A 16,212-nucleotide genomic window follows, 5' to 3' on the forward strand; every position below is an offset into this window, starting at 1 on the left:
ATTAGAGGGGCATAAAAAAGCCTTTATGGATGATGCCCATTTTGTGGAACCCTCTGTCTTCCATCTACATCTATTGACCCCCCCATTGCTGAATTTCTCCACAGGCCGAAGCGGACCATTTAAAGCGTCTGTTTGAGAAGTATGTAGAGAGCACACTGAACTTTAAGAAGAGCAACTGTAAGGAGCTGATCCCCATCACTGAGCTCAATGGAGTAACCTCTCTCTGCCGCCTCTATGACTCCCTGGCCACACCCAGCAATGGGGTATGACAACTAGAGTGTAATCTATAACCTCCACTGCACATTGTAATCCCACCTATGGGCAACCATTTTCCAGCACTTCAAATGTTGGTCCTTAATGGCATTTAATGTAAAAGACTTGTTACTAAATTTAAGAGAAACATTATCCATCTTGGCCCCATGTCATCAGTGATTAAATCTCTTTAATATCCCCAGTGTAAAAAACAACGTAATTCTCTCTGTAACTCAAGGTGAATACTTCGGACACAGAGAACTTGGGTAGGATGGTGGAGCTCTGGTTCATCTTCAGCCTCATCTGGTCCATTTGTGCTTCTGTTGACGAGGACGGACGCAAGAGGATTGACAACTTTCTGAAGGAGATGGGATGTAACTTCCCCACCAAGGTCCTCTGTAGAATATAATACTTGTTGACACATTTATAGTATACAAAGTCAGTCAAATGTGTCAAATGACAATCTCTCTCTCGCTCGTCACTAGGTTTCTTGTATGACCAGTGTTAAGTGTTAAGTAAGCTGTAGGTTACAACTGCTGTGGCTCGACTAAGTTTTCCAAAAAAACAAACAAAATAATCAAATTAGACAAGTAAGGCTAACATGGCTATTAATTTTTTATGTCTGCTATGGTACTGAAAGACTTTAGAAAGAGAGTCCCATTTTGTGCCAAATGGTACCATAAGACAAACACAACAACCAGTTTTTCAGCAGTCATTACAGTGTCTGTTAAACTACAGTAAATCAATATGATGTGTAGATGCTTCAATTGCAAACCATGGTAGGATTGATTTACGCATTTTAAATGCAACACTGGCATAATACTAATGAGAGATAACACTGTATGCCACTTTCATCAGCAAGCTGAATGAATATGTCTTAGGCACCAACATTCTCTGAACTTTTGATATAAACATTTTCAGGACACGGTTTATGAGTACTATGTGGACACCAAGAAAAAAACCTGGGCTTCTTTTGAAGATAAGCTGTTAAAGGGCTGGCGCTACAATGCCAAGTAAGTAAATGACATTAGCTGTTGTACACAATGTTTTATCCATTTGACTTTCTACCAGTTCAGTTAAGATAGATGATATAACATAACGCTGATCTACAATACATCTGTATATCTCTGTCTGCCCTCTCCTGCAGAGGTCCTTTCTATAAGATTATGGTTCCTACAGTGGACACAGTTCGCTACAACTTCCTGGTGAAGGCTCTGGTGCTGGGTCAGTACCCAGTGCTACTGACTGGGCCAGTGGGCACTGGTAAAACTTCAGTGGCCCAAAGTGTCCTGCATGGATTAGACAGCAGTTGGGCTGCCCTCACTGTCAACATGTCTTCACAGGTTGGTGGCTTTGCATGTTCTGTGTTTGTCTGTGCCTGGTCTTTGTTCTTGTTCTTCTATCCTAATTGAAATAAGTTTGCTAACTGGTGAAGTTGCATTTGGTTTTGGGACTTCAGACCATCCGTATTCAGTATCCATCACCACCAGTTGATGGTGATAGTTTACAGGTACATGTTTGGGCACACTGCTACAAATAGCCAAAGTTGCTCATAAGGCTGTCATTGTACCTAATGACAGCTGCACTGATGCTGTTGAATTGCTGATGAAACAGTTGGCTAAACTGTATTGCACTTCTCACTTTCTGCTCTTTAGTTCTAATGAGTGGTGGAGTACGCATCCATATACATAGGGATGTTGAAGGTTGTTTGTTCAAACTTTTATGAATAATCGTGGGAATGGAAATGAGGTGTGTGCACATGCATCCATTTCCTCAATGACTCAGATTTATAAAACAGAATTTTGCGCATCTGGCCATAGGTGTTTGGTGTTCATATGCTTGTGCATGTTTCCATGTGAGAGTGTAACTGCCTCCACCCCAGCACGTCATGGCTTTGAATGGCCTCCATCTCACCTTCACTACAATTAGAGTCAAGTGCTGTGTGGTTCCAAGACAGATATCAGTGCTTGATAGCAGTGATGAAGGCCAATAAGAGAACCAGGAATGATGGTGATTATTGCCTTCATTAGGCCAGAGATATACTTGTTTTTGAAACAACGCATTCATGTATTCAACCGGTTGCATCGTGAACAAAGTTGCTCGCATGCTTGTCTATATACTACCCATCAGGGTCTACGTTAGCTGGTATATGCCGGCTTTTTGGCAGTATCGTGTGTAATTGTCCAGCAGATGAAAATATCAACTGCCAAAGTGGTGGGAAATGTGCAAAAATAAATAGATTAATTAACATTGAGTGACCTGTATGAAATTTTTGCCAAGACAAACTTGTATTATTTGCAATTTGACTGTTAAGTCACACTGTTTTTTTTCCCTCACTGCACAAGGGCTTCATCCCAGCCAGCATACTGCCAGAGATTTCACCCTGTAAAAATATAGCATGTCATGTTATTCTAGCAGTTTTTGCTCTTACATAGAAGTTAAAATATTCTCAACTCTTCAGTGCAAGTTGTGGGCCTCCACTGCAGGCAGTGTTTTTTTTTTTTCTATTTTCTTCTCTATTGCAAGATTTCGGAATTCTAATAATAGGAATGGACAAAAAACAATTAAACAGTTGTTTATATTGACAATAGTTGTCATATCAGAGTCTGTGTTAGTATGACAAATTCGGTAGCATGGCCCATAATACATTCATCACCAGCAACAGGTTTCATGATTTTGATATCACTTGGTAAAGTTTTTCCTCTCTATATTTTCACATAGAGAATACTATACACACATGCAGATGTTGCCATTTCAAGCTAACACGCCACATTAGTCTAATCATCACCTACACAAACACACTATTGTTCTCACATTCACTTGAACTGAATGCTTTCATTGCTGAATTTTATTGTCACATTGTTTCCATTGATTCATAACATATGAAGCATTTCAAGGTACAAGATGGAACATACCATTCAAATCATATAATCTTTTCTGTATCTTTGTCTCTCTCTCCATCACTGTCCAGACCACCTCTAATAACATCCAGTCCATCATGGAGAGCTGCGTAGAGAAGAGAACCAAAGACGAGTTTGTGCCAGCTGGTGGCAAGCGGCTGTTGTGCTTTCTGGACGATCTCAACATGCCCGCTCACGACCTCTTTGGCTCCCAACCCCCGCTTGAATTGCTGCGCCTCTGGATTGACTATGGCTTCTGGTATGACCACCAGAAACAGTCTCAAAAGTTTGTCAAGGTAAGAAAGAGCAGTGAACTGAGGTCTGTTTGTAGGCGTGTGTGAGATTAATATTTTCCTGCCTTCTTCTTCTCTGCCTCCTCTACAATTACCTCTTAATTTCCATTCTTTTATGGAGTATGTGGGACAAAAGCTTGACATGTGAAATATGTTTAATAGATTTGTGATGAGTAGAGATCACCAAACTGCATCTGCTTTCTTAGGACATGTTCTTGTTGGCGTCCATGGGGCCCCCTGGTGGAGGGAGGACTCACATTTCTGACCGCTTACAGAGTCAATTCAACCTCATCAACATGACCTTCCCTATTGTAAGTCCTGCTGATTATTTTTCCTCTCCTTTTCTTTTACTAGTGAAGAATAAATGTAAAATAGTTATAGTATTACTTAAACAGTTACTGAAATATATTAAATATGCTCTTTTTCTTTATCTGTCTCTTTCCTTCTTCTATCATCCAACAATTTCTGTGTATCTCAGCAAGGTTGATCTTGGTAGTCTTCCACCTGTCAGAAATTTCATTATCTTCATCACCTTTTGTCATCCACTTCTCATCTCACCATACAGGAATTATCCTGATTATGATTATTATCATAACTCTCATATCCAACACCCAGGAGATTATGATTGTATGAAAGAGTCCCCATTCTGTTTTTCTTTCTCTTGACCAGTACAACTTTAGATATGTGTGTCTTATTGACATGGCAGTATCATTTACAAAATGTACTACACTTGAACAGAGTTGTCTTCTCTGCATGCAGGAGTCCCAGATCAAGCAGATTTACGGTACCATGATCGGCCAAAAACTCCAGGAGTTTAGGGAGGAGATGAAGCCCATTGGACAGGTTCTGACTCAGGCCACCTTAGAACTGTATGAAGCTGTTTCAGCTCGCTTTCTTCCCACTCCAGCCAAGATACACTACGTCTTCAACCTCAGGGATATCTCCAAGGTATACAATAATGCATAAATCGTGGTTAGATGGATACAGGTATACCCACAGCGCATATTTTGAAGATAATACAACTGGAGCCTTGGTAATAGTGTAACTGGCTATGGTGATGTATTTTCTTGAAAGTAACTGAAGGCTATTTGTGCTATGTTGAATGACACATTGATGTCTTTTTTCCTGTTCCACACCTTCAGGTGTTTCAGGGTCTGCTAAGAGCTGACCCACTTTACCATGACACCAAAAACAGCATGACAAGACTGTGGATCCATGAGTGCTTCAGGTAAGCAAGGACATTTTTTTACCAAATAGTTGACTGCCTACAGTAGTGTTGTTTATTTACCAAAGTTCCAGCCTTATTATGACAGTGTCATTATACATCATTGTCTCTTAGCTGATGGCTAGGATGTATCCAATTGTAAATGGTTTTCTACTTTGTTTTCACATTAGCCAAAAAGTACAGGTACTTTTGTTGTGTACATGTGTGTTGTCAATGTTTTGTTGTTGATTTCAGGGTTTTCTCAGACCGGCTTGTCGATCACAGTGACATGGAGGCCTTTGTTGCTTTGCTGGGGGAAAAACTGGGCTCACTCTTTGGCCTCACATTCCACAACATCTGCCCAAACAAACAACCGCCAATATTTGGTACATTTATTATTACACACACACACACACACACACACACACACACATACATGCACATAGCAAGGACAATGTCACACTAGTGAGTGTAAAATAATCTTACAGATACGATAGTGGATTGGTAAGGGACTGTGGTTCAAGCATTATGAAACTGGTAAAGATGTGAAAGTGTACTTCTTCTTCCTAGTTATTGTTCTATTTGTGTGCTTCAGGTGATTTCCTGAGCGAGTTTAGTGTGTATAAGGACCTACAGGATATGAAGGCTCTCAAGGAGTTCATGGAAACCCAGCTGGAGGACTACAACACGACAACTGGCGTAGTTCCCATGAGCCTGGTGCTCTTCCGAGATGCCATTGAACACAGTGCGTCTAAGAACACAACACACTTATCCACACGCACTCTTGGACGCCGATTTAAATGGACAACACATGCATAAAATTCTACTACATTCTACTGCAGAAATCCTCATCTGCTGTACTGGTGTGTCTTTGCTGTGTTCACTGTTTGCCAGAGATTGCTCTCAATGACCACGTTTACATGCACAAACAAAAATCTGTTCACAGACAGACAAACAGAGACTACATTTTGATATAGTGACACACACTCTCACAGACTCACGAAGTGAAAACATTACCAGCCAACGCTGTTGCGACTGGAAAATATCATTTTTTGCCCTTATTCCAAAGAAAAAAGGTTTACCATACTCTATGTCAATATTGGAACAAATTGCACACAGGTAGTGGAAATAAAAAAAACTAGATTTTGTCACATGCAAAGTAATAATGTTCTACCAGTGTAAGCAAATGTTGGGACAAAGTATCAGAATAATAGTAAGAAACACTTGTCACGTCATTTGCACAAGCCACACTCAGCGCCATTACAAGGATCTTGTAAATGAAGGATTTGCATAATGTTTTCGTGTTTCCTCCACAGTAACCCGTGCAGTACGTGTGATCAGTCAGCCCAGAGGCAACATGCTGCTGGTTGGTGTTAGGGGCTCTGGCAGACAAAGCCTGTCTAAAATGGCCGCCTCCATCTGTAAATACCAGGTATTCCAGGTGGAAATCACCAAGCAGTACTGCAAACAGGAGTTTAGAGAAGGTGAGATCAAACACACTCCATTTACATTCAAATATATATAATATATGCAAATAACTCTTTGTTCTGGAAATTTAAACAAGGAAACTTTGAATCAAAGATGGAAATAAAATTTGTGATGAATTACCTCTGGCTTTGTAAAATTAGTTCCTCTCATCCCCTCAGCTACATTACAGTCAGTGTTTTTTCTATCTTGGCTCTCAGACATCAAAAAGCTATATCATCTGACTGGTGTGGACAACAAGCCCACAGTCTTCCTGCTCAACGACACTCAGATTGTAGTTGAATCCTTCCTCGAGGACATAAATAACATCCTGAGCTCTGGAGAGGTGCCTAACCTCTACAAGCAAGATGAGTTTGTTGAGGTCTGTATTGTCTTCAAATCATTTTTGACCTCCTGTTTGTCCAACTTATTTTCATGTCTATTTGCATACTTGCATTATTTATTTTATTTATTTATTTTATTTATATATAAGTCAGCAGGTAATAAACTGGTGTTTTAAATGAACTCAATCATCTAGTCTGAGGTTTTACCAACTTACTATAGACTATACTATACTATACTATATAAAACACCAACATAGGTGTTATCCTTTGTGAAATTAGTTAAACCTTTGCTGGGAAAGGTTTAATTGTCAAAGCAGCACATTTAACATTTTGCTTATTTTTGTCAGTTTCACTGTCTTGTATGTCAATATTAAAAACATGTCTCATGTCAGTTAAAACCTAATTCTAATTGTCAGAACATGTTTCTGTTGTCGTTGTACCTCTAGTTATGCAGTGCTCTGTCAGAGTCTGCCAGGAAAGACAACGTGGCAGAGACTCCAGACTCCTTGTTTAGATACCTGATAGAGCGAGTCAGGAGCAACCTGCACATAGTTCTCTGTATGAGCCCAGTCGGGGAGGCCTTCAGGTAGGTTCTGTCACTGTTTCCTGCAGCACAGTGTGTCCCACAATATGTCCTGGTTCACATTACTCTTTTTTTCTTTTCTCATGATTTTGAGAATCCTGTTTGCTCTTGTTGTTGAAAGACATTATGAAAAATAACACAGTTTAAATTAGAGTCTGACCCGATTTTTGGGGACTATGCTGAAACCGATATTAGGGAGTAAAACATTTGAAATGTAATATATTCACCGATGTCCACAGATCTTTTGCAGTGATCCCTCAGATATAGGAATCAGACCCTTGTAACAAAGTAATGTAATGAAGGCGGGATATTTTACAGTTTAACAATAAACTTGATGGTCTAAAACTAAAGACAATTTTTTTTTTTTTGCCCACAGGAAACGCCTCCTGCAGTACCCAGCACTTGTCAACTGCACCTCCATTGACTGGTTTTGTGAGTGGCCCAGTGATGCTTTGCTGGAGGTAGCTAAGAGGTTCTTGGATGGACTGGAGCTGGGCTCTTTGCCGCGGGTGAGGAGTGCAATCACTCACACATAACACATGTTTTTAAGTGTGGGTACTTGACTTTGAACTTTCAAACTGTTGCCTATTTAACCCAGTGATTCTCACATAAATAAGAAATACACAAGCCTTTACTTTATGAAGAGTGCCCCTGTCTGAGACCAGACACTTCACATAGATTCCCTAGGCGTGCAGAGGTAAAATATGTTTGCCAGAAGTGGATCAAGAATATTCTAATCATTATTTGTTAATTAATATTATTATTATTGTAATTTTGACCCTCTGTAAGTAACGTTTAGGCATAGTTGACATTTTGTTGCCACGCAAATAATAATAAAAAACAATGTGGAATACTTATTATGTCTTATTATTTTCTACTTATGTCACTGGTCTGTAATGATTAAATTCAGCTCTTGTTTAAATATGCTAGCTTGCTAGTACAGTAACAGTAGGGTATTAAACAGTTCTTAATCACTTGAAATATGTTGGAAAAGTTTTTTTTCTCTATTTCTCTCTTATCTATTCTGGTTGTTGTAACCAATGTCTAATATGTTATGATTTATGATTGCTATATACTTAATCAGTAACTAGGGGCCACTGTCTTTTAACATCTTTAATTATAATAGTTAATAAGCTACCTCTTCTGCTGATGCTGTTAGCAGGCAGCAGCAGACACTGAGTTGCCACCACACGAATGGCGGCAATGCTAAAACACACAAATTAGTCATCATTGTTGTCTATAGACAATCTCAAGTTGAGTAGTTTAGAAAACAAACATTTAAACTTTAAACTTTAGCTGTGAACTGCACTGACCCTGTTATGACACTTAAATGAATCCTCATATCAATAGATAAATAATAAATAATCTGACTTCTGAAGTTGCATTCGTTGTGTTTGAATGTCATATCATAATTTTCACATTTGTTGCATGATGTTATAGATCCAAACAAAGGTTGCCAGTACCTTAGTGACCACACACCAGTCGGTAGTACAGGTGTCCAAAAGGATGAAGTTGGAGCTGCGGAGACATAATTATGTGACAGCCACCAACTACCTGGAGCTGGTGTCTGGATACAAGAAGTAGGCACCTTCAGACTTTCTCCTTTTCTTGTGTGTCTTTAGGGTCATGTAGCTGGTTAATGCAGATACACCATGCTGGTCCTGCTGTAGTACATGTATTAGGTGTGTTGGATTTGGGTAGTTTGGGTGTTATATGTATCAGATTAGAGCTAAATCAGATCAAGCAGAAGCATAAAACTAACCTGGCTAATTTAGAAGATATTCACTTTACAGTTGCCATCTGTCCTCAACTACTACAAGTTGTACTAACCCTCCTCTGTGGCTAATCGCCCTGTATCTGTATTCAGTTCACTACATGTCTGTCAATCACAATCACATTGTCAATCATCTGATTGTGTTTTTGTGCGTCCATCCAGGCTGATGACAGAGAAATGCAGTGAACTGGCGGAACAGGTGAGCAAGCTGCGTAACGGACTTTTCAAGATCAATGACACACAGGAGAAGGTGGAGGTCATGTCTGTAGAGCTGGAGGAGGCCAAGAAGCAGGTGATCGAGTTCCAGAGCCAGTGCGACGAGTACCTGACCGTAATTTTACAGCAGACGTTTGAGGCTGACAAGCAGCAGAGGGTAAGCACCACTTACACCTTAACATGTACACAAATTATTAAAATGTAAAAGTAGAACTGAAAAGTAATAGTTTATTAATGCACTTACATGGTTCACATCCACCTTGCTTACCCAATGATCATATTGGATTAGAACAAATTTACATCTGTGGTTTATGTCTAGATGGTTGTGTGGTAGTTGGCTCATAGGAAAGAGGCATGTATCAGTCAATGAGACATTGTTTGTGTGTGTTTGTGTTGAGGCGGTGATTGAAGACAGTGAACACATCAGAGCAGAAGAGTTACAGTGTAAAACCATGGCTGAAAGTGCACAGAGAGACCTGGAAGCGGCCCTGCCTGCCCTGGAAGAGGCCATGAAGGTAGATCTCTGTCCTTCTGATTGCTATAATCCTGCCTGTCGCTCTGACCATTGGTAATTTTAACTTTACTTTGTTTTACCTCTTTTTGCACGTAGGCTTTGGAGTCTCTGAACAAGAAGGACTTGGCTGAGATTCAGTCATATGGCCGTCCCCCAGTACAAGTGGAGACAGTGATGCAGGCTGTGATGACCCTTCTGGGTAATGAGCCTTCCTGGGCAGAGGCAAAGAGACAGCTGGGTGAGAAACAGCGCAGAGATTACAAATGGATGAAAGAGAGTTTGGCAAATAAACAAAGTAATTAGGAAAACTGAAGTACAGGTAGTTAAAGGTACAGTGTTTACTATATCGAGTATTTAGCGGCATCTAGCGGTGAGATTCCAGATTGCAACACTCCCGTGCTCACCTCTCCCTTTCTGAAGATGTTTTAATATAATTTGGCAATGCTGACTTGGTACTCTCCTTTTTTTTTTTCCCCCTCTGCTGAGCATTCAATGGCAGCGCACGTGTTGTAGATACAACAAAGGTTCAAAACAGGATGGCACCTTTTCCCTTTGAGAGCAATGATTCTTCAGAAATGTATCAAAATGAAAGCCACATATAAGAGCAATTGGGTTGAAAAACGATTTTCTTGGTTTTCTGACCTATGTGTCTTTGAATTGTTTCTGGCAGGAGACTCCAACTTCATCAAAACATTAGTTAATTTTGACAAGGACAATATATTGGACAGTGTGTTGAAGAAGGTTGGTCAGTACTGCAGACAGGTAGACTTCCAGCCAAACATTATTGGCAAAGTGTCACTGGCTGCAAAGTCCCTCTGCATGTGGGTCAGAGCCATGGAGGTAACATACACTTGAACACACACACACACACACACACACACACACACACACACACACACACACACACACACACACACACACACACACGCCCGCTTACAGACAGGAACAATCAGCATAAACCCACAAGTGCACATTATTATTTGTAATAAATAATTGTTTTAATAGTTTCTTATGCACGCAGATTATAGTACTAACACACACAAATCCACAGTAAGGTGTATGCATTCAGTGCGCTGTACCGCATAGCAGCAATGCATTTAACAGTAAGGGAGAAATCACAAAACAATGAGGCTCCTTTTTGTTAAATTATTACATGAACAGGAAAAAAGGGAAATCTAAATCCTTGGATATGTACACTTTTCATCCAGGTTTATGGGTGCATCTACAGGATGATGGCGCCAAAGCGGGCCCAACTGAACACTGCCACAGCCCAACTAGCAGAGAAACAATCTGCACTGGCTGAGGCTCAGAAAGAATTACGAGAGGTATGAAATCCAGCACATCTAGGAAGTCAAGTCTATATATGAGTGAAAAAAAAAAAAAAAGCAGCATTGTGGTTAGTCCAATGTACAATATGACAAGATAATTTTAATGATTTATTATAATGCTTTGTGTGTGTCTTTGTGTGTGTGCAGGTGGGGGAGAAGATAGACCAGCTGAAAAAGCAGCGCGGTGAGAAGTTGGCAATGAACACGAGATTGAGCAAGAAATCCCAGGAGATGGAGGAGAAACTGGACCAAGCTGACAAACTGGTGACTGAACTTGCTGGAGAGAGGGTCCGCTGGGAGGAGAGACTTCCTGTAGGCCATACACATACACAACAAAAATAATAATCCTTCATCTACTTTGACCTAAAAATTGGTCCTTTCAAGCCAACATCTGTGTAGGTGCACACAGGCATACATATGTAATTTGTGTGTGTATGTGGTGTGTGTGTGTGTGTGTGTGTGTGTGTGTGTGTGTGTGTGTGTGTGTGTGCGTGTGTGTGTGTGTGTGTTGCAGGGTCTTGAGGAAAACATGAGGTACCTGGTAGGAGACTGTTTGTTAGCAGCATCTTCCCTGGCCTACATGGGACCCTTCCTTTCAAACTATAGAGATGAGCTGCTTGCCAGCTGGATGAAAGAGGTGAGACACATGCATAGTTAACAGCTTGCCCACATTCACTGAAAGCGATAATTGATCCAATGGCGCACTAAAGGCATCAGATTTAAAGCCCCCCTCCAGGGTATTTTGATATTTTTATATTTTTATGATATTTCATATGCTTTCCTGACTGTTGATGAGCCACACTGTTTGGCAAATATTTTTGGACAAATAACTTAATTTTGTGCTCAAAGTCACAAAATTTATTGTTTTGCTAACACGGAGTGATGTCGTATGACTATAGTAGAATTTGGGAGTCATACGTCCTCCTCCAATAGAGATTATAAAAACAGCTTGGCTGCTTTAAGAAATCGAGATAGCTACGGTGACTGTGTTCAGAGCAGACCTGTGTAAGCGACCGGAGCAAAAGGGAAAGTTTAGCAGAGCAGTTGTCTAATGGCAGTAAATGTACAGTACAGGTCACAGTTTGACCATGAATAAACTCTGCAGCTCCTCAATACACAAGAAAACCTTCTGTTTGAGTGATAGCTTTCACTATCCCTGCTAATATCAGCTTGTCCATACTAATATCGATGCTATCGCTAATCCATGTTAGTGATGTTCATCTTGATAGAAAGGCTGTCACAAACATAGACAAATGGAGAGTGTCAAACCTAAGTGTCAAGTAAGTTTGATGCACCTCATAATGCTTTTGATGCACGTTTAGCCACTTCAAAACGTGAAGTGTCAGACACTTTCATTGGGTTTGGCCCTTTACTCTCTCTGCTTCTACTAGCAAGTCTTGAAGGAGAAGTGTCCTCTTAAAATGTTAAATTGTTTATGAATTTATTGTTGTATTTCCAATGTTTAACCCATATTTTTTTTCTACTGTCTGTCTTTCTTTCTTTTACGTTTGCACTCTGTGTATGCTCTCCTCAGTTACAGGACTTAGAGATCCCATGCACACCAGGGTTCAGTTTTGCAGTTTTTCTGTCCAAGCCTACAGCCGTGAGGGACTGGAACATTCAGGGCCTGCCCACTGATGCATTTTTTACTGAGAATGGAGTTATCATCACTCAGGGAAACCGGTCAGTACATGTGGATGCCATTTGCTGTTACAGTAAACAAATTAGGTTAAAATGCATTTGGGTTTGTATTTCTTGGATTTGGATTTGGCTATATTGACTTGTTTTATGTCTTTTCCTTCTTTCAAGATGGCCGCTGATAGTGGATCCTCAAGGCCAAGCTCTGAAGTGGATCAAGAATATGGAGATGGTGAGAGTAAGTCTTGACTCAGCCTATCCTGTCCTGATTCCTACTAATTGACTGGTATTAACAATTAATTTTGGAAGGTTACATTTCTGGAACAATCATGAATATTGTATATTTAAGTGTTTATGTAGGAAAAACAGATTTGTGTTTAAGGTGTTCCTGACATGACAGAAATACAGTTGAATTTAACAAATAAATCAGTATATTAACAGCTAATAGTAATCAGTATTTCACATTTTGTTTCTCAAATTAATAACAATTAATAATTATCATTTTTAGAGTTGTCTAACTGTTTCTGATGCAGTTTGTATGTGTGTGTGTGTGTGTTACAGGCTGTTTTTCTGTTGCCGTTTTCATTTTGCAAAAGAGACTGATGATGAGTCAGGTAGACTTCTAGATTAAATAAAACGTATTTATGATGTATTTCTCCTTCTGTCCTCCTGTCCACATGTGCAGGGTCTCAAAGTAATAGACTTTCAGATGCCAGACTACCTGCAGGTACTGGAGAACGCAATCCAGTGTGGGAATCCAGTTTTGCTGCAAAATGTCCAGGAGGAGTTGGAGCCTTCTCTCAACCCAGTTTTTAAGAAGTCCCTGACACACAAAGGTCACACACACACACACACATAGAAATTCACAAATTATTTTTCTGAAGAAAACAGTCAGTTAACTCATTGTGTGTGTGGGTGTACATTTGCGTGCATGGTTTTCCAGGTGGCAGGCTCCTGTTGAAGCTAGGTGATAAGGAGGTGGAGTACAATCCAGAGTTTCGTTTGTACATCACCACCAAGCTGTCTAACCCACACTACACACCAGAGATTTCTACAAAGACCAACATAGTAAACTTTGCTATCAAGGAGCAGGTCTGTGTGTGTGTGTGTGTGACTGTATATCTGTGAATGTTTGTGTCTTCTACATGTTTTGCCTCTAGTTCCCTATTGTCTATGTTACTCTGATACTCTACCAGTGTGTGTATCCTCATTTGTGTGCACGTACAGTTTGAGAGTATGAGCTGCTGCCTTTAATTGTCTGTTTGTGTGTGATTGTGTGTGTGCAGGGTCTGGAAGCCCAGCTACTGGGAATTGTTGTGGGTAAGGAGCGTCCAGAGCTAGAGGGACAGATGGACTCTCTGGTGATCAGCATTGCCTCTGGCAAGAAAAGCCTGCAGGAGCTGGAGGATGAGATCCTCAGGTTGTTGAGCTGACTGTTTTGGAAACTGTCACCTTTCACATTTTTCATACATATATTATTATCACGTATTATTAGTAGTCAAATGAAAGTTCCTTGCTGCTGCTTTGCAGGATTATGTGACTCATTTTTATAACAAGCAGTTTTAAACTTCATTTTCTGATGTATGTGAACCCTTATGCGTTTGTAGTTTAATGTTTTTCTTGGTCTATCATGCTTAGTAAGCAGTGTAGCAGTGTTTTGTTGGATTTATATTCATAGATTTTTTTAAAAATGTATTTGTGCATGTGTGTCTGCTCAACCAGGCTGCTGAATGAGGCGACTGGCTCACTGCTGGATGATATGCAGCTGGTGAACACACTCCAGACAAGCAAAGTGACAGCCACTGAGGTCTCAGAGCAACTGAAGAGCAGTGAACAGACCAAGATCAAGCTCGACTCTGCTAGAGAGGTCAGGTGTATAGATGCAGTGATTCTGAGGGGATTTTATAATAAATTAAATACCTTTTATGTTTTGGACCATTAGTAAGACAAAGTAAGCAAGTATATGCTATCACTGGGGTTTTTGTGGAAAATTGTGACGTGCATTTCTTATTCATTTTAGACGACATATTAAATGAAATTAAATTTCTCTTAATAGGCCTACCGCCCATGTGCCCAACGGGCCTCTATTCTCTTCTTCATCCTGAATGACATGGTCCGCATTGACCCGATGTACCAGTTCTCACTGGATGCCTACATTAACTTGTTCACCCTCAGCATAAAAAAGAGCAAGCGCAGCCACAACCTGGAGGAAAGGATTACCAACCTCAATGACTACCACACATACGCAGTATACAAGTAAGCAAGGATGCAGCAAGAGAGTCCCTTTTTGTAAGCCATGTGTTCATGCAGGTATTTGTGGGTCAAGTGAATTCCAGTCATAAAAGGTTTTGTACGGACAGAGAAAGATCAATACCCTTATTTATGATGTACAACCAAGCTGTTCAAGTATGCTGCGTGAAATAGATGGATGGGCTGCATAAAGGAAAAGGGGCTTTATAAGTTGCCCCAGTATCTTGCTCAGCAACACTTTTACAGGTGGACTGGAGGAGCCAGTTATTAAACCACCAACCCTGCATTTAGTGGACAATCTGTTCTGTTTCCTGAGCAAATAATGCAAATATCCAAATATTGAACAAGTGAAGAAGAGCTCTTTTTTGAGGTGTATGATACCTCAAAAGTTACTTTGAACTGAAACATACTGTAGTGTCACAGACCTTAATGGTACAGCAGCAAGCAACAGTGTCCTTGATGAAGACGTATTTGTCCTGATTTGAGAGTTTGTTTACAAATTACCATTTTTTTGATGATGTTATCAGTCAAAAACATTAACTTCGTCTGTGGAGTTACTTGAGCTACAGTAACTCAGTGTGTTTTCCTCTGCAGGTACGCATGTCTTGGTCTGTTTGAGGTCCACAAACTGCTCTTCAGCTTCCAGATGTATGCCAAAATCTTGGAGGTGGCTGGCAAACTCAACATGGATGAGTACAAGTTCTTCCTCCGAGGAGGACTCGTAAGAAAACACAGAACACACACAAGCATCTTTTTTTTGCTTTATTTGATTTGAGATAATCCAACAAGATACAACCTTTTATTTAAAGCATAGAGCACGCTTAATGACCCAAAAGACATTCCACTGTGTAATCAAATGCTGAGCCATATAGAAGTTATCCTTCCCCTCAAAGACAATGTGTTTCCCCAAGCTTGCCATAGCCATTGGGAGATTTTTCTCACAACTTACCTTCTTCACCAGTGCATTTTGTTGACATACCTGGGTCAGGTCTGATACTGTATCATTGATCTATTAGTGGGATTGGTTATTGGTACACTGATGGAAGCAGAGTTTGATTCCTGATAAATTGATGGGTCTGATTCTAGGTACTTAATAAGAAGGGTCCAATGGACAACCCCTGTACCAGTTGGCTGGCAGGCAGCAGCTGGGACAACATCACAGAGCTGGATAAGCTTCCCAATTTCCATGGCATCATGGTCTCCTTTGAAGAGTACCCCCGACACTGGAAGCTTTGGTTCACAAGCACTGAGCCAGAGAAAGCCACACTACCAGGTTTGTGTGTCTGTGTGTGGAGGATTTATTTTTCTTTTTTATTGTGTTACTGAAGGAAATTCTTCCCAGTAGGAACTATGAAAACAAATCATACTCTTAAGGGTGGCTGTATGGCTGTGTATATAAGTATATAACACTGTGACAATAGAGAGTGTATTACCTTAAAATGCTTTCTGTAT

At 40.3% G+C, this 16,212-nt stretch overlaps 1 protein-coding gene across 1 annotated transcript in view; it reads left to right on the plus strand.

The window, feature by feature from the left end:
- The window catches only part of dnah2 (dynein, axonemal, heavy chain 2), a 53,945-nt gene that overhangs the window by 30,282 nt on the left and 7,451 nt on the right, over positions 1 to 16,212 (plus strand). Inside the window, exons 43-73 of the mRNA XM_073465519.1 lie at positions 105 to 263; positions 491 to 643; positions 1,174 to 1,265; positions 1,400 to 1,595; positions 3,224 to 3,448; positions 3,652 to 3,756; positions 4,205 to 4,393; positions 4,588 to 4,673; positions 4,905 to 5,035; positions 5,245 to 5,394; positions 5,966 to 6,133; positions 6,335 to 6,495; positions 6,904 to 7,043; positions 7,417 to 7,549; positions 8,481 to 8,620; positions 8,977 to 9,187; positions 9,429 to 9,545; positions 9,641 to 9,782; positions 10,215 to 10,384; positions 10,753 to 10,869; positions 11,020 to 11,184; positions 11,387 to 11,509; positions 12,407 to 12,555; positions 12,682 to 12,748; positions 13,196 to 13,346; positions 13,454 to 13,602; positions 13,797 to 13,930; positions 14,233 to 14,377; positions 14,567 to 14,766; positions 15,355 to 15,481; positions 15,847 to 16,033. Coding sequence (XP_073321620.1) covers positions 105 to 263; positions 491 to 643; positions 1,174 to 1,265; positions 1,400 to 1,595; positions 3,224 to 3,448; positions 3,652 to 3,756; positions 4,205 to 4,393; positions 4,588 to 4,673; positions 4,905 to 5,035; positions 5,245 to 5,394; positions 5,966 to 6,133; positions 6,335 to 6,495; positions 6,904 to 7,043; positions 7,417 to 7,549; positions 8,481 to 8,620; positions 8,977 to 9,187; positions 9,429 to 9,545; positions 9,641 to 9,782; positions 10,215 to 10,384; positions 10,753 to 10,869; positions 11,020 to 11,184; positions 11,387 to 11,509; positions 12,407 to 12,555; positions 12,682 to 12,748; positions 13,196 to 13,346; positions 13,454 to 13,602; positions 13,797 to 13,930; positions 14,233 to 14,377; positions 14,567 to 14,766; positions 15,355 to 15,481; positions 15,847 to 16,033 — 4,582 coding nt within the window. The remainder of the gene's footprint in view (positions 1 to 104; positions 264 to 490; positions 644 to 1,173; positions 1,266 to 1,399; positions 1,596 to 3,223; positions 3,449 to 3,651; positions 3,757 to 4,204; positions 4,394 to 4,587; positions 4,674 to 4,904; positions 5,036 to 5,244; positions 5,395 to 5,965; positions 6,134 to 6,334; positions 6,496 to 6,903; positions 7,044 to 7,416; positions 7,550 to 8,480; positions 8,621 to 8,976; positions 9,188 to 9,428; positions 9,546 to 9,640; positions 9,783 to 10,214; positions 10,385 to 10,752; positions 10,870 to 11,019; positions 11,185 to 11,386; positions 11,510 to 12,406; positions 12,556 to 12,681; positions 12,749 to 13,195; positions 13,347 to 13,453; positions 13,603 to 13,796; positions 13,931 to 14,232; positions 14,378 to 14,566; positions 14,767 to 15,354; positions 15,482 to 15,846; positions 16,034 to 16,212) is intronic.

The sequence above is a fragment of the Pagrus major genome, chromosome 5 (assembly GCF_040436345.1).
Source record: "Pagrus major chromosome 5, Pma_NU_1.0".
Taxonomy (NCBI): Eukaryota; Metazoa; Chordata; class Actinopteri; order Spariformes; family Sparidae; genus Pagrus; species Pagrus major.